The following is a 26,663-nucleotide window of genomic DNA, read 5'->3' on the forward strand; positions in this document are numbered from 1 at the left end:
TGGTTATAAAAGAGTTAGGCTGCTGAAGAATGGCTGTATCTCAGGCCCTTTATTACACTGGCTAATGACTTTGATTGTGAGGCGCCTATCAAGAGGTTAGGAGTTCTTATGGGGCTTCGCATCCTGCCAATTCTCTACCTCGTGCAACTGTGCTCAGCTAACTCTAAAATCACTAACGTCTTAATTCCCTGTATACAAGAAATCTCCAATTTATAAGAATATGGATGTAGAATCTTGTTTGACCACAAGTGGGAGAAAAGAAATGTTGCATACTCCGTATAGTGTTGTCTCTATTCTGGCCCATTAGAATTCTGATCTATTTCCCCAACGTATAGATGAATTCTACAAGATGTGGATTTCCTCTCCTTTCCTATAAAGGTCCACTTTTGAATCAGTGACATGATTTGCCTACATAAAAGAGTAGTTAACAGACAAAGATTGAGGCCCGTGATACGTTTAGCGTTACATTTAGAAAACACAATGAGCCAGAAGGTCTTTCTTCCAAGGAGACGTTCCTTTGTAATGAAGGGAACATTGCTACGATATTCTTTCTCCACCCATTGCCTCCGTGTAGTTTCTAGCACTAGAGTCACGTGTTATTTTTTGTAAGTTTGTCTGCTGTACGAGGAACATCAAGGCCGGATTTGTCGCTACAGTGCAACAAATCCATTCACAACTGAGTGCAATACGTAATGATGTATTTACTTGGTGGCACATCAAGGTCATTGTCACTTATTAGAAAACCAAATATAATGATCATCTGTTGAAATGTAATTAATTCCGATCTTTTGGGCTTGTTTTTTTATTGGTTTTCATTTCCATTGTAGGTCACCATGGTTAATTGTTTCATATTTAGTGCCATTTTCCGTTATTTACCGATCCTGGCTTTTGTCGTCTTTTGTCTTTTCTTGTTTCATTGACACTGTTTTTGAACAGCTTTTATTGTTATTGCTTTTGTGTGGAAGAATAGCGAACACTTTTTGAAAGATCCAAATAAAGAATACAAGTTTAAATATGCTGTATTATATGAAATATTAACAGGTTTCCTTCTTTCCTCTACCCATCTCACCGGCTCCCTCTACTCACAGAAGCTGATGTTGGAGTGCGACCGACAGCTGCACCAACAGAGTCGTTGTGATGAGCAGTGGCACAGAGAGCAGCTACACAAGGTGCTGTTATACCTTATGCCGTTGTGAACATTAAGGTTACGCATTACAGACTATTTATTTTCATTGCACTTGGCCATTGAATATAGTCTGTAGTCACAGACACATCGTGTGGCAACAATTTGGAGGAGACATTTACATCTACCTATAATCTAAAACAACGCTCATGATTCTGGATGGAATGATGTTCAAGAATTTCTCTTATAGAGAATGAAATGCATTACATGGCTACATTCCAGCACCCACATTGTGTGTGTGTGTGTGTGTGTGTGTTTCAGCGCTGCACCGAGCAGGTTGTGCGCCTTGCCGAGTGTGAAAAGGCGATTCTTCAAATGAAGTCAGAGCTGGAGAGACAGTAATAACTGAGTCTATAAAACTCTCATTGTCCTCTGCTGATCCCGGTTCCTGTCCTTGTCTCGCCTCTGGTGCCCTTCCCATCGGCCTCAGCGCCCCCCGCCCCCCCTCTCTCTCATTCCCCTAACTGCCTGCATGCAAACTGGCACACAGTAGCACACTACAATTACCAATAAACACAATGATCTCATGAAATCATTTTCTATTAATTATGCTTGTTATCCGGTTTATTGTTTTCTTATTGTAGACATCTTTCTACTCTCTGTGTATTTTAAGGGCCCTGCCCGTCTTTGCTTTCCTCCCCGTAGGGTCCGGCGAGAAGCAGATCGGAGGCAAAGTTCCGTTGCTTCCCGCCGTGCAAACATGAGCGATCGCATCCAACTGGAACAGGGAGTGATACATCTGAAAAAGGAAGTGGCAGCCGTAAGGCGTGAGCCGGCGGACACCCAAAAGGTATTAAAATAATTTATATCTGCTGCCCTGTCCTGTCATTTATAGAAAGCCCTGTTATTTTGTTGCCTCATATTCTGCCCCTGAATGTTGCCCGTGCATGCATCTGAACATGGAGCTGGAGATTCAATCCCAAGTTCCCAGAGAAGGAGCACTCCACCCACCTCCACGGGCACCACACACCCACCCACCACTAATGTGATTGCCCCGGCATTGCCTGGCAGAAACGAATCGCCTCGCCATTAATTAATGCACCGAATGTGCCAAGCCTGGTGAAATTGAGTCCAATTAAGAGCTCAATGGGACACTAAACATTAAAATCACTCAAAGTGGCGACTGTAGGCTGGCAGAGGGCCAACATCGCTGCCACTTATTGTCTCATCAGTCACGAGTGTGTGTGTGTGTGTGTGTGTGTGTGTGGTCTGGGTGCAAGTGGGGGCATTTGATTTTACGCATTCACTTGTGTGTCCTATGGCGCGCACACAAGTGTCACACACGTGTTGCTTGCCAACAACATCATATACATGCAACTGTAGTATGTTCTCCTCTGGCCTTCAGGTCTTCGGCCTAATGTCACATAGCGCGTCGAGGTTTACTCGTGCTGGTAAAGTGTACATGATGGAGTGGCCGTCGGGGCGGACGTTTCAATACGTTTGGATTATGTGGAGTTTGCTGCCGTTTCCCTTCCAAACACCTTGGACCAAAGTAATTCAAACATGATTTTTCAAGTCTGCCTCTGAAGCGATGCCTTCATTTCTCTGGCTGTACGGCAGAGGCAAACGTTTCAGTCAAGGCTTCCCGCGGTTAAAGCAAATGTAAGAAGGGAATCAATAACGAATGAGAAGTTGTCACTCACACACTTTAGGCCCCTTTTTTCACGGAAAGTGTGAAATTCATTCTTGACACAATCTTGCAAGATGCTTCAACACCGCGTGTGTGTGTGTGTGCGCATGAAAAAACCCAGTCCCTTACCCACTATTGCTCTTATGCCCTTACTTATACTGCAGGTTCATATGGCACTTGGCCGACAGTCAGAGGAGCAGCTGAAGGAGGTCAGGAGAGCGGCGGCGAGGCAGAGCGGCGATGGGTTCGCGCACAGAGAGGAGGTGCACAGACTTCAGGAGGACTTACTGAAGGCGGAGGAGAGAATGAGGAGGCAGTTGAGTCGAGAGCTGGAGGAGCCGCGCAGCGAGCCGCAAGTGACAGGTAGCAACCGGGCAATAAATCAGTCGCTCATTTCATCCATCCATCCGTCCCTTTAGCACATACACGAATTGTGTACATTTACAGTTTATTTGCCCAAATCCTTAATTTCTATGTTGACGAGCGTTTATATCATGGGCCTGTACAACTAAGACGTTAGAGAAGCTCTACAGTGTTCGCTGCCTCTTATTTGGAACAGAGCCCCACTGCTGTTAGCTCAATCATTGAGCTCGAATTAGCCAGCAGTGGTGCAGCTATTTGGTGATTCGGTTGCTATCTGTCTGCACGCAATGTTAGCTCCAACACACACACACACACACAGTGTGGATAGAGGTTTGATTTAATGGCACACTGCTTTGGCGGTATGGTAATGATCTAGTTTATGTGTGTGTGCGCTCGTGCCTTCCGGTGGCCTTTGTAGTAGTGCGGCAGTGCAGGAATGGTGACGTCTGGGTCTCGCCGGGCACAGAAACGTCTCATTAAGAATTAACGTACACATCTACGGTCACGCCAGGCAAACCCCTCTCTCGCGCGTGCACACGCAGCCATTCCTCCCAACTCCCAGCGCTTTAATTAGCACACACACACACACACTCACACACGCGTGCTCTCCGAGGGTACAAATACAGACGGCGCGCGTGCGCACGCACACACTCTCACCTATTGTCCGCAGAGAGATGAATCTGAGGTCTTTCTCCGCGGCAGAGAGTGGCTGGCCTGCTCGCTGAACACTGCTCATTAACAAGATAGAGACAGAAGGACAACGGCGTGTAGCTTGGCCTTTGTCTGTGATCAAAACCCATTCCCTCAACTCCGCGCTCCACACAAAACAGCGTGATATTCAGCTTTTACCTTCAGCAAATACAATCCAGCAACGCAGAGCCTATTGTAATGACTTAAGAAGGGAAAAGGTGCATTGTTATAACAAAGGGGGCATTGTTTACCTGGATATCGCAGTAGGCAGAATAGACTGGAAATAACTGTTGCAGACAGAAGGCCTTTTTTTTATTATTAACATGGAGCCTTTGTTAAGGCGCTTTCTGTCATAAAACAACATCTTGAGTGGAGATTCTTGATAACAGTGGATCTGGTCTGCGATTGTGAAAAAACAACAGGTTAGAATACAGATTGTCGGACTGCAAAGACAAGAATGAGGAAAAAACAGCAGTAACCTTGCTTCATTGCTTCATTTTAGTACTTTAGTACATTTTTACAACTGATTATTACTGATTTTTTTTACACGTGTTATATATTTGGTACTTTGGTGCTGTGAGACGGGTGACACGTTTGGTGGCTCCTACGTTTAACTGGCCGTTTACATAGCAAGTCATTTGGATTGGGATGGATATTATATTAAAAGGTGTCTGTGGCCAGCTGGAGGGGATGTCCACTGGGCGAAAGGAACGCGGGATGGGTTGGGAACCCGAGAAGTGTCATGTGGATGAGATTGAAGCAGCAGAAGGCAGCTGGATTCAATCTGACTGTGGACGCAGCGACAGGAAAGAAGAGGGTGATTAAAAATGAGAGGGAAAAAATCCTTAAACCCGGCTCATGACTGAATGTGTCAAATGTAACGTCACTCTGACTGCATGCGTTCCCTGCATGACGGCACCTTCACTAGATACTGTTTCTCACAAAGTAGTCACCCCGAAAGGGAAATCACATGACACCAAACGCCACCGTGCCGAGGACCCGCCGCTGCTTTGCATACGTGCAGTCAATTGCATTTACATTATGGGATTTTTGAAAGACGTTTCTTCAGACAAAAAAATAGAAAAGTTGTGTTATTAATCTAATTCACAGAAAACAGTGTGTCTTATCATCTACAGTAAATGGATGGTTAATGCTTTTGGGAAATCAAGCAAGACAATACATATGATGATGGTGTAATCTTACATCTGAAATAAGATGTATCATAAGGTCGGCTGTAATGTGAAATAAATATAATGCCCTGTGACCACAAATGAAATAACAGCATAAACAAAAACACAATATCCATATTTCCACACTTCCTCAAAAACAGAAATGTGATATTACCACCCCTCTGTGCTGCTGATGTGCATCTGCCTAAAGATGACGAAATCATTATTGTCTGCCTTTGTGTTTGTGTGTCTGGGTTTGCGTGCGAGTGTGTGTGTGTGTGTGTGTGTGTGTGTGTGTGTGTGCTGCTATCCAATCTGGATCCCTGGTCGCACACATGCACATGCCTCTCTCCTCCAATTCACCTCTATTACTAGCTATAATCCCATTTCACACTCTATCGATCCCCAAAACTGTTGTTCACCGGAACCAGCAGCAAACACCGGCATTTCTCCCCATCATTTCACCACCATTGTTCTTTATTACACAAAGAAGACCCCCCCCCCTTTTTGTCTCACAGTAAACTCGGCCCGCTGAAATATGAATTATAAATGTATGGCTAATAAAGGAGAAGGGGGAAAGAGAGTGAGAGAGAGAGAGAGAGAGAGAGAGAGAGAGAAGTGGTTGGTAGAAACATCAGAGAAAATGACTCCTTTACAAGAGTCTATTGATCAGTTTCTATCAAAGGGGGATGTCAGACATGAGATTACCTGGCAGTTTGAGCATTAGGTGCCGTGTGTTATAGCCCCGGGCCCTTGTACCGCTGCCAGAGGATTGTAAATAAAGCGAAGGGGAGAGAGCAAGAGGGGAGTGTGTTGGGGTGCATGTGTGTGTTTTGGGTTCAAGATTCCCCCGGTGTGTGTTGCTCTTTGTCTTTTGTTAGTGCTCACTGTTGTGTGCATATGATTTTTCTCCTTCTTCTTCTTGTATTTGTGTGCATGACTGTGTGCGGCTGTGCACCTTTTGGCTTATACCCAAAAGCAGTGTTGCAAGCCCATGAAACTTCAGAAAGAGAGGGAGTGAGTCTTGGGAGGCTTTGGGACGTCTCTCGGGAGCACCTCAGCCCGCTACGAATCCCCCAACAAAGCCAAAGGAAGCCCCTATGAAGCCTTATGAAGCTTTTATGAGGGCCAGGAAGGGCCCGGCCCAGCCGCAACCACTGATTCAGGGTTAGCCGGGTTCTCGTCCCTCTCATGTTAAAGGTTAGCTACGAAAGCGGGGTAATCTGACTGCAGATCTGTGATTATGAACCCATGCTGTATGGCGGCTTTGAAGCGCTTCATGAAGGAGAGATTAGATTATGAACTAATGTCATACCTCACGTGGTGAAGCCGGTATAAAAGGGTCAAGAAAGTAAGAGACCCAAGATCTCGCGTCTCGTTTCCGGCCGCATGGTTCGGCTCTGCAGTATGTTGATAGTACCTCCTCGGTGTGGGCAGATCGGGCCCACCTGATCGCCATGGCAGCATTAAACCGTCTGCCGTCATCTTCAACGGCTCGGCTCACTCGGATCTTCGATAGAGGTGGTTTTGAAAAATAAAAATAAAATCTGAATATACAGAACATTTGTTCATGTATAACCAAGAAAAAGGGCGCTACGTAGAGCCGCGTCGTCCCATTGTGTGGAAATGCAGCATCTATTTTAAGCTATTAAGAAGAATTGATTGTTGAGAAATCCACACTCCTCTGCGGCTCCTCTTTTAATGTGGAAAACGTTGGCTGCATGTGGTCATCAAACTAAGCTAAATATACCACACAGCCCACCTGGTCCAAAGTAAACTCCTAGTGTGTGTCTGTTTGTTTACTGCTTTCTACCTCGGCGTGTTCTCGTGTTCCTATGCAGCTCGGTCTGTCCTTTTCTCGTAATTTTTGGGGTGTGTGTTCGGGTGCACGTCGGTGCAGCTAATTGCTCTCTCTGTGGCCTCCCCTGGTGGGACGCGTCACTGAGGTCACCTCAAAACTAAGGCCGACTCCAGTTTTCACATCTCTGCTTTATCGATTATTGAGATTCATAACAAACCTTCACCTTGAGATTTAGCCAAATAGCCACGGTAGAGGCACACGCAAATAAAAGAGCTTTTGCTTCGTTAAATATTTAGCATTCCAGTTGCGGCTTCAATTTTCCTGGGGCTTCAGTTTAAACAGTTTGGATACAGCAAAGCCATGAATGAATCATGGCTTTATTAAATGTAGATTTTCCTTTCTGCTTTTCCTTCATACCGGTATTGGTTTTAGCCCCCCCCCCCCCCCCCCCCCCTCTCTTCAGTCTGTCCCACCACTACCATCACAGTGTGGCCCTAAAAGCATCACAGCAACACACTGAGCATTTCTCTGTTTCTATTTCACACACTCACCCGCACATGCACACCAAAAAGTCAAGGTCCGTCCTGTAAATATTCAACACACACACAAACACACAGTCAGGAGCGCACCGCTACATATTCGGCGCACATACCTCCTCAATATTCACCAGCCTTGACCACCGATGGCTGACAGTTTATGTTATATTCAATGAATACTGAATGTAGTGAAAAGGTTTTTAAGAGCTGCAAAGAAACATTGACTCACAAAACAGGATACAGAACAAAAAGAAAAAGGGGGAGAGAGAGGGGGAGAGGGGGGTGCAAAGCCCAAATTTTAAATTCAAACTAAAAAGGCCCCGCGCGTAAGCAAGGAACCACTCAATGTGCTAAATTACTAAGTGTGGGACGGCGGGGTTTTTTAGTTGATGTCGACGGAGGGGACGGCTGGAAAGGGAACGTGATTGAAGGGATGCGGTCAGCGGCTCGAGTGGCGTGCTCAAGGTAAAGAGTGCCATCTATTGACAAAGTCGGGGAGAGCGCTGCTCTTCTTCTTTTTTCTTTTTGTGCGTCTGTCTCAACAGAAGGGCCGCCGCGTCGCCTCCGAGAGGCGTCCGGCGCTTCTCCCGCGGAAGGGTTTGCTTCTCGCTTTGAAAAGGCGGCTCGCGGCCTCCGATTTTTTTTCAGTCTGAAACTTGAAATTAAATCAATTTCTGTAAAACGTTCTTTAATCCTCGGCCTGTCGGAGAACGCACTCTGTGTATGAATATGAATTTACCATTTTTTTTTGTTTTTGTTATGTATTTCTTTCTTGAACTGAATTAGAAAACACATTGAACCAACAATGTGATATCTCAGTCAGAATGGACATATTTCCTCTCACGCGGCCTCTTAGCGAATCTTAACCCAACAGCGTTTGAAGTGAACAGTTGCTCTCTGTATCTCACACTTTTCCGCCCCTGTCTCCCCCCCCCCCCACTACCCACCCCCGCCCCCACCTCCCCCTCCCCCCTGCTCAGCGGAGGAGTTGGCAACCCGTGCAGAGGAGGCGAGGCGGATGCAGGGGCGGCTGAATGAGGGAAAGCTAGCGGAGGAGAAAATAAGGTACGAACGGAGAGCGGCAGAGAGGGACAGAAGCTTCCCTCTCTCATCCCGTTTCCCATGGTCCCCTGAGTAAAAAGTCAGTAATCAAAAACATTTAGCTTTTATGCAGGCGGCGTACAGTAGGCTTCACAAAGTGAACATGTGTCGGACAGAACAGCCCTAAGCTCTAGACACACACACACATTTTGAAAAGAGTCTTCAAAGCACAATGCCTAACTTTGTGTTGTTTCTAAAAGAGAGATCTCAGCGGGGAAAAAAAAAAAGTTCTGCTCCAGAAGTGAATCTTAACAAATGTCAAAATGTGTGTTGATGGGACTCGGTGGTGGGTGAGCAGCTGTTAGGGTCGTAGAGTTCAAAGTTCAGAGGCGAGACCCCCCCCGCTTGACCGCGCCGTGTCACCGGAGCCGCGGTGATGACATCAGCAAGCGCGTATCACCCAGCAGAGAGTGTGTTTGTGTGCGTCTGTTTGTGCGCACATATTTGCGGCCGTGGCTGCGGCTGAGCGCCGCGACCTCACTGCAGCGGCGAGAACTGTGGGAATTTTAAATGTTTAGTTGAACCATGGAACATTTTCATCTTGAGCCCACAATTTGAATGGCGACATTCTGAATTATTACATTTTATTTAAACCAATTTAGGTAGTGAACGGTAAAACAATCCCAGTGTCTGCATATTATATCCATTTACAGAATCATGCTGTTTACCGTTCAACCCAGTATTATCTAATAACTGCAAAGACATGAAAGATTTTTAAGCAACAACACCATACTAATGGCTTCCATCTGTGCTGTGGGAAATCCCCTCCTTTCTCCACAGGATGCCTCCTCTCTTCCTTCCCTTTGCCTCTTCATCCTATCGTCCCCCCCCCCCCCTCCCCCCGTGGGCCAATCTATCAGGCATTTTCTCTCCGTTCTTCCTGAGCTTTTACTACCACTGAGTTACTCTATGAAACGCGTAGCAAATTAATCTGACCATTTAGCCACAGACACGCGAGTCACCTATAATGTACTGACATTTTAGAATGTAAATAGATGTATATTTTAATGATTTAAAAAAGAGAATTCATTAAAGTGCACATGCTTTTGCTGGGTATCGCCTTAAAACTGCTAATTTCGCAATGAATACAGCACTTATTTTTCTTTCCAAGTACAAAAATAAAACCCACTCATTTGCTTATTAATTGATTGATAACAAAAATGTATTGGCAACAAATATTATTTTATTGCCGCTCTTTTCCCTAGAGTTCAACAGTTTGAAAGCTATATAAATGAAGTAATAAATGAACGCAGAAAGCAGGTTTATCAATTATACTACAATAGGCTATAGTACCCATATATAATAATGCTAAATTATTAACAAAAAAATTATAAAAAACATGTATTGAGATGGATAACCATTAAACTGCATTATTTATTGAGTTCTTGAGTTCTAAAATCTATAGTATTCTATCTTTAGTTCACTGTCCCCTTTGCCTCTAAAAGCTAAAATAATGTAAATATTCATATTCATTTGCTCTTAGAGGCTCGGGTCAAGTTTGTTTTGGTGCCTGCGTGTGTGTGTGTGTGTGTGCGTGCGTGCGTGCGTGCGTGCGTGTGTGTGTGTGTGTGGACAAGGTTGGCGGGGTTGCTGAGGCTCACACGGCGGCCGAAGCGCGGCTGTGGAGGGAGGTTTGTGGAAATGGTAATCATTTGTCGTATTGATCTCGCTGGAGCCGGGGCAGCTGGCACGCACAAAGTTGCTCGCACACGTGTACACACACACTTGCGGACACTAACCGACTCGCATACACACAGAGGCAGAGTTGCGTGGCAGGAATAGACCCCCTCATATTGATCCACTTCACATTCCCTTAGCTCGGCTGCCACACACACACACACACACACACACACACACACACACACACACACACACACACACAGGCATCCTAAAACTTGCACCCACGGGATCTTGACATTCAACAAACTTCATATTGGATTAAATACTTTAAATGCGTTTGTCTTCAGGACGGTTTATTGTAACAATGAACGTGAAAGTATTTGAACGACAGATTCATGCTATTAACCAAATCCTAGTGTAGTGCTCCATTTAGTTGTGGTTGGCGTGTGCAGGTCACGGGGCGGGTGGCCGGAGACAGAAGTGGCGGCGCTCCGGAGGAATCTTCAGCAGGCTGTCGATCACAAACTCCAGGCGGAGCGGGAGAAACGGGAAGCCCGGGAGCAGGTAAATGAACCACGCCTTCGCAACGAAGCCGGCGCGAATGATTCTAAACCTTCCGTTGGAAATCGGCTCGGAGCGCAGCGCAGGTGAGGTGACACCGATTTGACCACTTAACGCCACTTACACGTAATCGTCTAATCCTTCTGGCCGGTGGCGTATTGATCTTTTGAGGTGACCCAACCCCTTTTTTATAAGGCGGCTCTACTGTACTACATAAACAGGTACACTAATACGCAAATGTTCTCCTCCTGAGGCCTCCAAGGTCTTCTCCTCTCCCCCCCCCCCCTCACTTTTTTGATGATTAGTGGCATATATCCCACGCTAGAGCCCGGATTATCTTGTCCAAGAGAAGGAGGGGGGTGTATGCGGGACCTAAACCTGGCAAGGTGATTTGGAGCGTTAATTCCTGGGTGTAATATTCCCTGATATTCCCTTAATGTTCTGGCTGGGAGCGAAGGGGGAGGGCGTCTCCGGGGAGAGCAGTTGTCAGAGCTGAGCCGCCGCCGTACAAAGGCAGAATGGATAATCAAGGGTAACGCCAGGACGGGGAGCTGATGTTCATTTAGATTGGACAAACTTTGAATTCCGTCCTGAGCTCCTGTGCACAGCCGCGCTCCCTCGGATCTTGATTTTGCATTTCGTTCCAATACTTTCACCTTTTTCTTTTTCATCCCTCTGTTTCTTTGTTTTTCCTCCCGTCCTCCGTCCCTCTCTTCACTCGCCCCGTCCTCCCTACTTTTTCCCCTTTGTTCCCTCACTCCTTCCTTCACTCCGCCCTTGCGTGGCTCGTCTGTTTTGTTTTTTTCTCTCTCAGCATTAGTGGGGTTCGACAACAAGTGAAGGCCCAGGGTTCAGTTGGGGCTTACGCCCTTTGTTTGTGTGCCTGTGTGTCTGCAGAAAACCCCGTATACGGACCCTTCAGCCTCATATAGGGCCGCATGCTCGAATTGTGAATCACCGTCACGCCACAAGGGGGTGGTTCAAAAACTGACACCCGTTTTGAACCGCAGCATGCGCGGTAATTAATTCCATTAACCTGAAGTTATTCACAATACGACATGAATATCTTCCTGTTTCTTTTTTTTTTTTCAATCTTGGCCACCATCTTGAGTGTAAGGCTGCCAGAAGGGATAATTGAGTGAGTTTCATCCCTTTGTTGTTTGGGAGGGAAGATGGAGACGCAACAGGCTGAGATCTGCACACTGCTCGCGTGTTGTTGTTTTTTGGGGGATGTTTATTTCCACACTTGTTGTAAAATCTTGACGAGTGCGCGCGTGTGTGTGTGTGTGTGTGTGTGTGTGTGTGTGTGTGTGTGTGTTTGCGAGTATCTGCATGTCTTTGATATGTGTCTGGTCTGCTGTCTCACTCGTTGATAATCCCCTCACACTTCTCCTTTGCGTTCTTTTCCGTTTTCCCCCGTTTTTCATCATCCAATGGGCTTTTCCATGAATTTGACTCCAAACTGTGTTTAAACACCAGTGTGTGTGATGTCCCTCCCGTCCGCCTGTGACTCCTTCATTAGGTCTCAATCTCTGCTATTGACCAGCAGAAGATGAATTATCCACCAGTGAAAAAAATCAAAGGGTTTGAAATGGTAAATGGTACACTACAGTGGCCTATAGAGGAAATCTATATTACAAATTGCCTCAGTGCACAGTAGCTGATCCTCACATAGCTCTGTGCGTGTGTGCGTGTGTGTGTCTTTGTATCAATGTACTGTTTGTGTTTACCAGGTGTGTTCAGTGTTCTTTTTCTGATATGAAGAAAAGGATTTGCATGCTATTTGCCTGTAAATGTGGTGCTTGCGTGTGTGCCGCTCAGCATGCACGGGGAGGGACAAACACACACACACACACACACACGCACACACGCTGACTTCACTTGATCCCGTCCCTCTGCATGAGTCCAGTTCAGATGGTGGTAAACATGAGGCGTGTTTGTGACTGATCAGATCATCTCCTCTCGCTCTCTGACACACACAGACTATCTTTCTTTCTCCTTCTCTCTCTCACACACACACACAATCACAGTCATTAGTGTGTTTACCTCAACTCCTCTTAGCATGGAGTAAACGATTTCAAACAGCTTTAATGAGCATTTGTAGGGAAGTTTACAGATACCAAAAGTTTATGAGAATGTTTTCATTCCCATGAACTTTTTAGAACTCTTGATCTCGTAACATAGAAATACAATTAGACAGGAGCTTCTAATCATTCCCAGTCGGCCTGGCGATCAGAGAAATGAGCCCGGTCGCTGCTTAAGTACACTCGGGCGGGCCACACGGTACCACAAGAAGCCGCTTTATTCTGCACGCGGGGGTTCGACAGTGCGGGATGTAATTCGATCTATTTTTCCTCCGTTTTTCTTCGGCGCTCCGTCGCTGATGGACACTGATTCAGCTCCCCAAAGGTTGCAGTCTACCTAATCGCCTTTGACACACTTGCAGGTGTCAATCACAGACACGATGTTTTATTCAAAATGTGGCCGTGTGGGGGAAACTTTGCAGCCGTGAGTCTTCGGCATTTTCATTTTCTTGATGGTAGAGAGAGTTGGTCTGTGGATTGTTCTCATCTGGTCGTTGATCTGACTCATTATACCTGATGGAAGCCCCAAGACCGCCTTAATTAGCTCAAAATGACCCTGACTACATCACCGTTTTCACACAAATACACACTCTGCTTCACACGTACACACACACACACACACACACACACACACACACACACGGGAATGAGGACAGACAAATGAAGCTCATTTGTTTAGTTGATGAATAAAGAGAAGTGCTCCAATTGTCTGACTATTTAACCACGGAGAGGCCTTTGTATTTGTGCGACGTGCGTGTGCATGCGTGTCTACGTGTCCCATCACCCTCCAACACAGCTCATTAAGCCACATTCGTGTGTAATTCATCTAACAGACGGGGCGGACTCCATAACTTTTCGTGTCCCTCTCAGCTGTCACACGGCCGTTCTCCAAACTCAAAGTTGCTCCACGCGGGAGTTTGCGAGGGCCACGCAAGACACAATGGTGTCCTTTTAGCAAAAGGTGGGGAAGAGAAAAACGTGTTCAGTAGATGCGTAGATATTTAAAAGTGGTTTCCATCTTTGCCGATGGACATTCACTTATCACTCGTCCCGAGTTCTGCTCCAGCAAAAACATTTCTAAATGCACAGAACAGATAATGCACATTTTAGATCTGATGGGAAGTTACATTTCATTAATATTTGTCTAGTGTCAAACCTCCCTTCAATTGTTAAAATCCAATCCAACCACTGAACAAACATCTCTTACGTTTATTTTAGTTTTATCGATGGGTTTATAGAAAAGAAAGTAGTATAAGTGAAACCTTTTTGTTCTCTCAGTTCTTTCACTTAGTCAAAGTTGAGACTCTTCACTTTTTGCATACTTGCATTTGACTTGTGTGAAAATGAGTCTTAACAAAGTACACATGCCACTGATCCAACAGCTTCTAGATAATAAAAATAAGTAGGATTGCTGATATTGTAATTACTCAAGGCTAACATTTGATCGTCTCACCTCAATCCTCTTCACAAATTCTAAAAGAGCCTTTTAATATCACGAAGGACGACTTTATACAGAGCCATCCTCAAAACCAAAGAATAAAGCTTGAATTGATAGGATTATTAATATGAAAATGAAAACCCACGAAAGTAGGTTTTGTTTTTCTTTAAATCATTTTGCCACAGCAGCAATGGTGTTAATTGATATTTGGTTTAGTAGATGTCATGTCCCACTTGTTATATAAAGGCTGCCCTGCAAGAGAACATGTGAATAGCATGATAACCAAGCACAGTCTCCTTCACTGTAAAGACTGAACGGAAGGCCTTGGCCAAGAGATCGGCCCTGGCAGTTGTGTGTGCAGAAATTGTTTCCTACAAATCAATCATGTAGTGGAAAATAATAAATAAATGCCTCTCACCTCTCTATTATTTTATTTTCCAACATTGTATTAAGGGGCAGAAAGAATAACAAAGCAACTGGTAGCGTTTTTCCAAACTCTTGCTGCATCAGCTCATAAACAATAAACAGCAACAATAAAACTCTAAAATTGTTCTTTTGTGCTGCTGCCGGTCAGCTCAGCACTGTAGCATGACGGTCACCCGGACGACTAAACATGGGGCGGTCTGCTAAATGGGAATCCCTAACATTGTTTACATCTTTTTATTCTAAGACGTGTAGCAGTCCTGGATGCTGCAACACCGTTTGCATCTTTTCTCCAGTTATCTTGCAACCTCAAGAACTCACTAATGCAGAATGAAGTTTCTAGGTGCGAATAATTTCTGAATATTACCAAGAACAACCTCGGCTGACACATTATTTTTCAATGTCAGAGTGTAGAAGAAATCTTACGACGGAATTGAAGACAATCGTTAATAAATAAATCCAAAGGAAACTTTGTGATTGAAATCAGAAACTTGAATAAAAATAGACGACTGAATACGTGCAAATGAACAGATTACAGTCTGCACACCAAAAAACGAAGCCTGAGTTTCTTCAATATTTTACAATACCGTGGGGTGGACAGCTGGACTCCACCCGGCTGGTGGGTGAGAATCTTTCACCAATGCTGAAAATTGAAGTTGTTTTCATGCTCCGATGCAGGCGGCCGTTGACAAACAACCCAGCGGCATGCGTAGGGAAGTTTGTGATAAAAAAGATCTGTGAGAGGAGCGAGGCCATGCAGCGGCAGACGAAGGTAATTAAAGAAGCCATCATCAGCGTCATTAATATGCTAGATCTGCTGTGGCCCACTGACTAGTCTAATGGAGAATATGTCATCATCGTCACCATTAGGGAGAGTGGGACACACACAAACATTCGCGCACATGGTCTTAATGTTGGGTCACGCCATGATTATCACCATTAAGCCTAGAGTGAGAAGACCTGCTTAGGGAGCCTCATTCTCTCCTGCCACCGTACAAGCGCATGCACACATATACAGTGTACTCGCCCGCACACACACACACACACACACACACACGCCTGTGGATCTTTAATTCAGAGCCTGTGAGTGATAAGTATGCATATTTAAGTGATGTCAGGCCTGTTGGGTCTTTTAATTAGACAGAATGAATGAATGTTTTATAAAAACGTGTTTAACAATAAATGTGTTCATTAATTTGATGAGAGGATGTGCTCTGATGAGCTGAGTGGGACCGAGTAATGGCTCGTATTCAGCGCTGGAGGTTTGATGAGGATGGAAGCAACAGCCAGGCTGTCAGTTAAAAAAAAAAAAAATCATCTCAAATCATCTTTATGTTCCTCTCTTTAACGAGAAAAGTTCACTTTGGTTCATCACACGACCTCGGCCCGCTATGTTTTAGTGAAAATGCACTTCTGTCCTGCACGGCTAATATGGAAGGTGATACCAGTCCACTACTCAACGTAGAATAGAAAAGATGGAAAACCCATTAACTGCTTCCCATCATTTTTTTTTTAATGTATTTATTGGTCTGCAGATACACTTTCGCCATAAAAGTTCATTCAGATGTATAACTTCAGAGTAAGAATTGTCCATATTATTTCTTTTGTCGGTGAAACTTTTGGACAGGACGACTTCTGTCGTCGAAATGACAAATACTGCTGCAGCAGCTGATCCCACATCCTCCACCAGCACCGCAGTAGTAAACTCTTTTTCTCTGGGAGAGACCTGAAAGGACCAGTGGTATCGCCCTGCTTGGTTAGTGTGTCCCAAATACATTTTGTTGCCCCTTTTAGCCCCCCATCATCTGCTAAAATATTTGCGCAACAAAACCAATCTAAATGTTAAGCAGGTATGCCGCTTCACTCCTCCCCCTGCTCGCAATTGCGCCTCCTTTTGTGCATTTTTCTCTAAATATCCGTCCCGCTGCCACCTCTCTCTCGCACTCTCCCCCTCCTTCGCACACACCCTTTCGCTGCCTCCCTTGACACCGGTGGAAAACAGAGTGATGGTGCGTAATTTAGTCCTAATCACAACATCAGACTTGTGCTGCCATTTACATCCCTCCACCAGCCGAGCCCATCGGACGGTCAGGAGGGAGATGTTAATGTAGAACCACAGGTAATTACCGTCATTACAGCACGGATCCCAGCAGCGTGAGCTTGTGTGTGTGTGCGTGTGTGTGTGTGTGTGTGTGCGTACGCGGGTGCAGATGCGTTGTGGTGTTTTCAGTTTCTGAAAGGCGAGGTTTTGATATTTCTGTTTGTGTAATTACTGTTAGAGTTTTATCCTGAGGTTTAGGTCAACGTACCAACTTATTTTAGATGATGATATATGTTGTGTGTGACCGAAAAACCGTAATGAAACCGCGTTTCTGCAATGTGTTTACGCACTAAAATTGAATGATTTGCTTGGTGTCATTTCATCGCTACCTCTGTTTTTCCTCATTGTTTGACTGTCAAAAAATGCAGCCCTTCCTTAACATGATCACACTTAATTCTAATGTTTATGTTAAGAAAATAAATATCCCATATGAGGCATCTTATTAATTTAGATTGTTGATCATTCTCTTCTTGAATTGCACCTTTTACTATCTCACATTCATTTGACAGGGCGGCACGGTGGCGTGGTGGTTTGCACTGTTGCCTCACAGCAAGAAGGTCCTGGGTTCGATTCCGCCCAGTGGCCTTTCTGTGTGTGTCCCCGTGTCTGCGTGGGTTCTCTCCGGGTTCTCCGGCTTCCTCCCACAGTCCAAAGACATGCTCTGGGGATCAGGTTAATTGGGGACTTTAAATTGCCCGTAGATGTGTGAATGTGAGTGTGAATGGTTGTATGTCTCTGTGTTGCCCTGCGATTGGCTGGCGACCTATCCAGGGTGTACCCTGTCTATGGCTGGGATGGACTCCAGCCCCCCCGCGACCCTGCGTGCAGGATAAGCGGTTTGACAATGGACATTCATTTGACATATGGGAGGTTTCCCAAGAACTCAATCTTTCTGTTTTTTTCTTTTGAATACCAGCAGGCTTTACTGAAGGCCACCTCTTCAGAACACACCTCGGCGACATGGCGTCCACATACTAGCTTGGAATTGCAGGACATTTAACGTTAAGCATGCAATCGATTTCTCCATCCCTGCAACGCGTCCTTTTAGCCAACATATTTATCATGGATCAGAAATCTAGAACAGCATTGGCTCATTTAGCAGTTATTTTTAATTTACGGTCGGCTCCTGAAGCCACTTTTTAGTTTATAGTAACTCACCGTACATATTGACACAATCCCCAAAGTTTATGAACACTTCAGACAATGCAACTCTGTTTTATTAGACATCTCAACGGTTGTCCACTCTTTGCTCCGTGTCCAGTTTCACTGAATCCATTTGGTGAAATGGGGGAGAATTGTTTGTGATAATCTCTTTGAATTTGCCTGCATGCAATATTTTTCAGCTCGGCATCTATAGGATCAGCTGTCTTATTTTCTCAGAGTTACATTTAACTCTGTCGGGTTGTCAAGATAAACATCGGTAAAGAAATATACGTATGGGATTCAACAGACGCACACAGTACGTGATTCGCCTCTCTCAGCGTTTAATATTTTTGACATTTTGGGTTAATCATGTGACATTTCTGGATCCCTAAATCATGGCCAACATATTGGAAACTTTTTTTTTTTCATGTTTTCCCATGTATTTGTGGGGAAATAGTATGGTATATCAAGGTGTTTCCATGGCGATAAGGGTAATGTGCCAGGGTCCCAAGAGTTTAGGCATGGAAAGGTCTTGACTGATAAGCTGAATGAAAAAGTCAGCAGTTTGGCCATCGCCACCCCATCCCTGCTTTCACCCCTCACCCGCCCCTTTTACTCCAATCTCATCTTTAGTCTGCTTCTGCCCCCTCCCCCTCCCACCCGTCCCTCCATTTGTCCTTCTTACACCTGCTTAATACCTAACCCTCTTATTTACACCTGCGTGTGCAAATGCCATCTCTTTCATCCCCCATTATTCTCCATTTACCTGTTTTCTTTCTTGTGTTGTTATTAGGCCCTATTTTGGAAATGTATTTTCCCCTTGTCATTGCGACCATCTATTAGAGACCCAATTTCCTTTGTTAATTTTACACCATTGGTGTGAGTAGAGAGAGACCTAAACCCAAACCTGGAAAGCCAGTGTTCGAAGTGAATATTCACTGTGAAATTAAAAGCGCATTGAAGCAAAGATGGAGGGAACGTTCCAGTTCCCGCTGATACCTAATGACCGTTGTTGTGATTGGGAATGTTTGACTGTGAATTGTAGGTGGACACACTGCTGGCGGAGCTGGAGGAGACGCGGTCTGAGAAGGCAAACCTGCGCCATGAGAGCCAGTTGGTCGTGACTAATGTCAACTGTTGGATTGCTAAACAAAAGTAAGACCAAAAGGAGCCCCGCAATGTTTCTTTTTTCTTCCTAATTCATTTGTATTCCTAAAACTCGATGCACCATGTTTATGTCCTTATAAAACGCCGTAGCTGGTTTAGCTTCACAATAGGTAACAGTGACGTGACAAAAGTCTTCCTCCCCCCGTCAGAGCTTCCAACGAGAGCCTCAGTGGCCGGACGGAGGCCCAGAACAAGGTGCTGCTCATCCTCACTGAAGAGAAAGCGTGAGTATTTCCTGTCTACGCTACAGCAGAGCGAACCGCTTCACCTGCAACCTGGTCACCGTTCCCACCGGCAGGGTAGTTTGTGGTGGACATTCTCGCAACCTGACCGCCATGCTGCCTATCTGCGTCACCATGACTCTCTCTCTCTCACACACACACACACACACTGGTGTGGGCGTGACATATTCCTCTTTCCAGAGATCAAAGCGGTCCAGCTGTCTTCTGTCGTCCCTCCCCCTGTGGTGCCCCCCCCCCGCCGCCCCGCCTAGAAACGCCACAACTGCGTGTGTCTCCTTCTTTCACGCTCGCGTTTGCATGATACAGTGTGTGTGTGTGTGTGTGTGTGTGTGTGTGTGTGTGTGTGTGTGTGTTACCTGTTTTAATGGTAACTGTCTTTTTACACCAGAAACACACAAGCTGTGCACAGTCAGAGCTTACTCAGTCTTACTCACACACAGCGGCGATTATAAAAGATGACATTTCTACCTCTCCTCCAGTTAAATAACAGTTTCATGCTTCTGATTCGAAACATAATAGTACAATAAATACAACAAATTACAACTTGTTTTAATAGTTACTGAAATAAACACCCACACGGGTAAGAAATAAATGGCTGCAAAAATATACAGCGTTTCATTATAGATTGTGATGTGTGTTTGTGTGTGTGATATTGTCCAAGCTGCTCTCCCGGAAGCAGAGAAACAAATTGCCGTTGTGCGGTTGGAATATGTTGTCTCCCGTGTTAACAAGAGTCTCTTGATGATAATGGGTGTCTGTCTCTCTATGTGCGCGCGGCGGGTAAACTCTGGCACTGCGTCTCCCGGGCTTCGTCAGGCACCTTCAAGGTTCTAATGACGCGTTGAAAGCGGAGGTAACGCGACTAAAAGAGGTGGGGGACGAGAAGACGAGAGACACGGAGCGCTTCCAGGTGAACGAGCAATGAGCTAGTGGGGAGAGACCAAAAGAGAGTCTATCGCAACAACAGATTTGTTTTTGTTTTTTATCTTCCTTTTGTACTTTGTTCGCAGGCCTGGACCCGGGACCCGGGCGTCCCGCAAGACAGGAGAGCGTAAGTTCACATCCAACCAACGCCTCGCCCGCCATGCCACACGCAATCCAGCCCAAACAAAGCTGACGATGTTAATAACACCAGGAGTGCCACGTTGTGAATGAAACACCAAAGTGTGAACACTTTATTCATGCCGGGCCTTTAGCAGTGATTACGTTCCAATCAAGGACCCACCCTCTCCTGCCTGCCTGCCCCCCCCCCTCCTCACACGGCTGTGGAATAGCATTTATCAATAGAGAAGATATATTTGATAAATATTGATAGATAAGATAAGATAAGTTCATTAAGGCAATTAAAAGCAACGCGGCGCGGATCAGGATCGGGTGTTATGGGGGGAAGTGAGGTAGAGGGTGTTTGTGGGGGCAACCTGCCTGCGGGGGCTCCTCCCCATGCTCCCTGTGTGACCCCCCCGAGGTATAACTCATTAACACCTCCCTCACCCACCTCACCCCGCTTTACACACATGCCCCCCCCCCCCCCCCCCCGCCCTCCCCTAACGAACCACCCGGCTCTGTTTCCAAAACGGATCAGATTTGTTTTGACTGGGGTGGGTTTCCATCGCTATTCAAAGCTGTCAGTCATTTTAATGATATCATTAAGGGGCCGCGACAGAAAGATGAATCGCTTTTCCTTGTCTTTCCCCTCATAATTGCAAATGAGCGGGAGAGGGGGGACGCGGCGAGCGAGGCAGTTCATATAGATGTGTGCATAAGAGGGGTTTTGATTGAGCGAATATAATAACACGGAATGAGATAAAAAACAGTGAATGAAAGCCTCTTCCATAGTGTCTCCCCATCCATTCTTTTTTGTATTTCCCTTTTCTTTATTATGAGGACTCCTAATTTATTTCATTTCATTATTGTAACCCCCCACCCCCTCCGCCCCACACACACACCTAAACAATATGCCATATGTATGAAAATCAGACATCCATGAGGCAACAGACGTGTCATGATATTTGCAGGGCAGCCGTTCAGTGTATAAATCTCATTACTGGTGGCAAAGGGGGTTTCCTCAGTGTCTCTGCACTGTCACTATCGCTGGCAGCAATCAACGCGGCGTGAAGGCGTTGTCATTAGATATGCCTTTATTAAAGAAATCTATTATGATTACGTGGCCTTCGGTTGGAAAGCAGCCGGAGTGTCACGGCTTCCTGTGACTGGTGGCAGTTTGTAACAGAGAGGCGAGGAACTGAGGTGGCAGCTTTAGCCCACTTTCAAGAATATGCTTTATGGAAACCGATGTTGAAATGTTGAGTTTTTATTGATCGTCCTTTGTCAATTGTATATGTCTTATTTGGATGTGTGTGATTTGAGGCGGTACGAGAGAACAGGTTGTTTAGCCGCGCGGCAGCATGTGTGCTGTGAGGCTGCGGTACGTTTAATGTATGCAATTGCAAGCAGATTCAATCTAATCATCTGCTGTCAAAATATACTTCACATTTCACCTCAAATGATGTGAAATGATATCTGAAAACATTAAAACGAGAGGGCACAGTGAGATGCGCTAAGTGGCAGCAGCAGAGATTGATGCTGTTTGCTGTGACTGTCTGACACAACCCATGAAGGGGGGGGGGGGGGGGGGGGCGCTCATAAAGCATCGGGCTTCATCAGTCGCACCATTAACAATGTGCTTCCAATTAACAGCAGCCAGTGATCACAGCGGCGGATTTGTACAAACACAGGGAGCCAAAGTGACAGAAAGAGGAGATAAGGAGGCTGTGGGAGAAGCCACTCAAGTCTTGCATAAAATGTGTGATGAAAGCAGTAAATAAGAAAGATGAGAGCGAGATCGGAGCGGCGAAGGGTCCATGTAGTTTATTGCCTGGTTTAGAGAGCATGGCAGCTTGGCTTTGACACTAATGACTGTAATTATACACACACTGATTGGGTTAGGCCGCTAATTACACACATCCATGTTTGCGTGTAAGCACAGGAACACGTGTTTACACACCGGGTGCATAAATCTCACACAGTTGTCTCGGCGGCGGCGGCGGGGGTTCATGAGCCGCTGAAGAGCGCATTAGCATCTAGGAAAGCGTTTAAATCACGGGAAGAATCTGTGCAGACGCGGCGCTCCAGATTTTGTGCCTCCTGCATTTCCGTCGCCGTAGCAATGGAAGAATCCTCCTCTAAAAGGCATTTACAATTTAAAAGATCAAAGGAAATGTCTGCGTTTCTTCCTATTAATGTTCTTTTGTACCGTCATTACGGTGTGAAATTAAAAGATTCGAAGGGGTCAGTTGCAATTATGTTACATTTTATGAATTAAATTTTTAGGAAATTGGCTATCTTGTAAAAAAAGAACGCTTAAATTGTCCAAGCTTGATTAGCTTGTTGGTTAATGAGTATGTCCTGACAGCTGGCGGATGAATTATGCATGTATGAATTAATGAATTATTATGAAGACTTTTTTCATCATTAATATTTGACTGAAACAGCGAGCGGTGTTTTAGTCAAACATTGATTGATGAAAAGAACAACTAATATGTAGTATATCTTCTTCAAGTCCTCCATTATAACAGGTTTTGTGTTTCTTCTTCATGATTTTCAAAGCTGCCGCACCTCAAGGTCGCGTCATATTCGCTAGGAAACCCGAGGTAGAATCCCAGTAGAGGGAAGGGACGGCGCTTTGACGCAGCGTAGTTACCGTGGCGGCTGTTTGTGTTGTAATTGTCTCCTGGTCGACGGTTACGAACACAGGGGATCGAGATTCTTCCACTAACGGATCTCATAAACTTTTTAGACAAAAAAATGTCAGTTCACATATAAGCATCTCCCTCAAGTGTCTCCGCAGATCTTCAATGTTTTAAGTTATCGTTAATAGGGGACACAAGTTTGTGTGTGTGTGTGTGTGTGTGTGTGTCTCAGCTCACCCACATCCACAGGAACAATAATGGCATTTATTTGCGTTTGGATGAGCGTTCCCGTCCTCTCGACCGGAGCAAAGCGGGACCGTCTTTCCATCCGCTGCTCTGATCGAAAAGCCCAGCGTGCTCTTTTACAAGAAAATTAACATTAGGGAGGTACAGTGGTGCTTTAATGGGCTAAGACGTCTTCAATAAAGTATTTAGAAGGTTTTCCCGAATGCTAACTGGACAGGTTCGCTGGGGCATGAAGGAAAGAGCGTAAAGCGGGGGCAGCTCGATGTTCAGCCCGCACACGGCGCCATTATCCACCGTCGTTAATTTAATAGACGTTCCTTAGTCAGGCCTGAAGATGGCAGACCCCAGCATTTGTTTGTCGTTCCCCAAAACGTTTTTAATAAACAGTTAAAATCTTAAATGGCTTCTTGTACTCTTAATGTTCCCTGGCCGCGGTTGCCTTTGTTTTCTTTTTGCATTTTTTTTTTTCTTCCCGTTTTCTAAGCGCTTTCATGTATGATTTAATGAATTCATGAACTCATTTGCTCACCCATCTTTGAGTTCAGTAATAACTTTTAATGAAGATGTTGTACGCCAACTTCTTCGTGCCCCAGATTTTGAGGACAGTTGATTTGATTAGAACATTTTTTCTCGTCTGCGGTTCATTGAACGTTTAGAAGTTGACCACGACAAGAGGAGTTGCACGTAGTGCGCATTTTTTTTGTAAAATACATACAAGCCACTTTCAAGAAGCAGCTGGAAAGTAAAGTATATTTTTCTGTTTCCTTAAACGTAAGAAGTATTCATTGCAAAGGGGCCTAAGTGAATATTTAGTATGTGTTTGTGTGCGTGCATACACACTTGTGTTACAGCATGGAAAAGCAGAGCTGTGCGGCTGTGGCTCTAAACCTCAGCAAAATCCAGGACATGCAGACTAGACTTCGAAGCAACCTGGAGGCCATCAGAATGCTAAATCAACAAGTAAGAGAACACACACACACACACACACACACACACCGGGTCCTGACAGTCCTTTTACCCGGCAGATACAAACACACACCCCCACACCGCAGCCCACCTGCTGTTGAGCTCGCACAGAGGAAGAGGAAGCTTTCATACGTCCAACTTCAATCACACACACGCACACACAGACAATCCATTTCCTCTTCCTACGATAAAAGTGAAAAGTCTGCAGGGGGGGTGGTGGGGGGGGGGCGGATGTGCAGCGTGTGCAATGGGGGGGACAAATGGTATTGGGGAAAAGCCAGTGACGTTTCTTCAACTGGTAAATGATTTCCCTTTCATGAAACCGAGAGAGGGATGTATATCAATAAAGGCGCGCTGATCTCTCGGTGACAGCGCAGGGAAATGGCCCGCTGCGATAAAACAATGTGGGGGGAAAAAACACAGAGGAATATTCTGAGGGAAAGAGCTTGACATTATTTTATTTTATTTTTTTACTGCGTTGAACTTCAGAAGAGTCAACAAATCACCAAAGGAGAGACAAATCAAAAGTACTCCTCAGCCCCCTCAGTTCTCCAAAAACCTCAAGGCCCGGGGAGCGGCTCACCCGCCTTTTGTTAGTCTGCCGAACGGCCCGCTGATTGACGAGACACGACAAAAGATAGCACTTGTAGAAGTTTTAATGCGGTGGGCTTTCTTTTTTTTTTTTCTTCTTCTATGAAAAGCAAACAGTGCTGTGTGTGTGTGTGTGTGTGTGTGTGTGTGTGTGTGTGTGTGTGTGTGCGCGTGCGTACGTGCGTGTGTGTGTGTGTGTGTGTGTGTGTGTGTGTGTGTGTGTATGGCAAAGACGGGTGGAGCAGAGGAAGAGGCCGACAGAGATGGGGAGAGAAGTGTTGTTTAACAGGTCAGGTGTGTAATGGCGCCTCTTAATCTCTAGCGTGAATCATTACACACATCGATCCAACGTGGGCATCCTACGCGCACACACACACACACACACACACACAGTGAGGCCACTCGCTTCACTCTCCACTGGACAAACTCACACTCGCCACCGGATACAGATCTCCGTGAAGAAGCCTCGGTGTGAGTGTGTGTGAGTGTGTGTGAGTGTGTGTGTGTGTGTGTGTGTGTGTGTGAGTGTGTGTGAAAGGCTCCGGGTTGTGAATCGGGCCCGTGTCTCTTCTCACTCGCTCACGGTCCAAAAACTGGTTTAGTGCCGTCGCATTCCCGTCCGCCCGGGGGCGGCGTGTTAACGGCGTCCATGCAACACACACACACACGCACGCACGCGTGTGATTTACATCCGACTGTCAAAACGAATTTCACGCAATTTCAACTATTGAAATGTCACACAAAATTTGATTTGAGTAAAGTTAAGTGATTTTCCATCACATGTGGGGGGGGCAGGTGGACGTCAGAGGGAAGACGGGCGGTAGATTGTAGGCCTGATTATCTATAAGCCAGCTGGCGCTGTATTGTTCTTTAGCATCAGCTAATGTCCAGCCTGCTGATGTTGTTGGAGATGAAAAGGGGAGTGATAATATCGGTAATATTTCCGAACACCTTCCACCACAAGCAGCTGTAGAGAGTGACTGAGTATTTTTGACTGTGTATATGACTCAATATTTCAAAGTTCATCATCTTATGCCAACGGGGCCCAAAAAAACAAAAAATGGAAACCTTTTTGACACAGAGAAGAACTTTGCTGTCTCTATTCATCAGTTCTAGCTCAGTAATTGTCATAATTTGTATTAAAATACGCCGGCAAACACACACTCGGCCCTCGTGTCCTCGCGTCTCCCCCACTTACACACCACTCTTTTCATTCAAACGTGTGCCCACCAGTTCGCCGCACCATGTGAAGGTTGAAGAGACAGGCTGTGATTTTTAATCCCCCCCCCCCTCCTTTGCAATTAGAAAAGCATCCAGAGCAACCAAAGAGGAGGAAAATGAAACCGGGTCCCTTGAATAAACATTTAATTATAAATGTCAACCTCAGTGTTTTTCATCTATGAATCCTATTTCTTTGGGAAAGACGTGTTGAAGATGGTAAACACTCGTCAAGTGTCTCCGGGTAGTTTGGACTCTTGCAGCGTTCAGCCCTTTTCTAGTCATGAGATGTAATACGTTTGCTCAGATTTATAGTGTGTGTGTCTGCGTGTGTGTCTGTGTGTGTCTGGACGCGTAATGTTAGCGAAACCATCCGGTGTGTTTTCCTCTCCCTCCTTCACACAAATATGCATTTGCACGCACACACACACACACACGGCCAGACATGTGACATCATTCTTGGACTACAACATTCGCACAGACACACACACAGACTACAAAACAGATGCGGTTGTCCTTTCCCTTTGTGTTCCGTCTCTCAATACTTTCTTTCTTATTTTACGTCTTTTTTGTTCTAGTTTCTGCATTTTAAAGACCCGTTTTTTGACTCTCCCACTGCTCGCTGCTTTTACTCCAATGTCCCCGTCAAAATACAAAACACCCTCAATTTAGCTCCTCTGTAATTGTGTTTCAGGGAGCCC

At 45.4% G+C, this 26,663-nt stretch overlaps 1 protein-coding gene across 1 annotated transcript in view; it reads left to right on the forward strand.

Moving 5' to 3' along the window:
* The window catches only part of LOC120811897 (uncharacterized), a 37,123-nt gene that overhangs the window by 8,846 nt on the left and 1,614 nt on the right, over positions 1–26,663 (forward strand). Inside the window, exons 7-17 of the mRNA XM_078095805.1 lie at positions 1,089–1,169; positions 1,445–1,521; positions 1,829–1,973; positions 2,978–3,176; positions 8,353–8,437; positions 10,546–10,657; positions 18,889–18,998; positions 19,160–19,234; positions 20,069–20,162; positions 20,263–20,303; positions 24,039–24,147. Of these exons, the coding sequence (XP_077951931.1) occupies positions 1,089–1,169; positions 1,445–1,521; positions 1,829–1,973; positions 2,978–3,176; positions 8,353–8,437; positions 10,546–10,657; positions 18,889–18,998; positions 19,160–19,234; positions 20,069–20,162; positions 20,263–20,303; positions 24,039–24,147 (1,128 nt within the window). The remainder of the gene's footprint in view (positions 1–1,088; positions 1,170–1,444; positions 1,522–1,828; positions 1,974–2,977; positions 3,177–8,352; positions 8,438–10,545; positions 10,658–18,888; positions 18,999–19,159; positions 19,235–20,068; positions 20,163–20,262; positions 20,304–24,038; positions 24,148–26,663) is intronic.

Source organism: Gasterosteus aculeatus, chromosome 21 (assembly GCF_964276395.1).
Source record: "Gasterosteus aculeatus chromosome 21, fGasAcu3.hap1.1, whole genome shotgun sequence".
NCBI lineage: Eukaryota > Metazoa > Chordata > Actinopteri > Perciformes > Gasterosteidae > Gasterosteus > Gasterosteus aculeatus.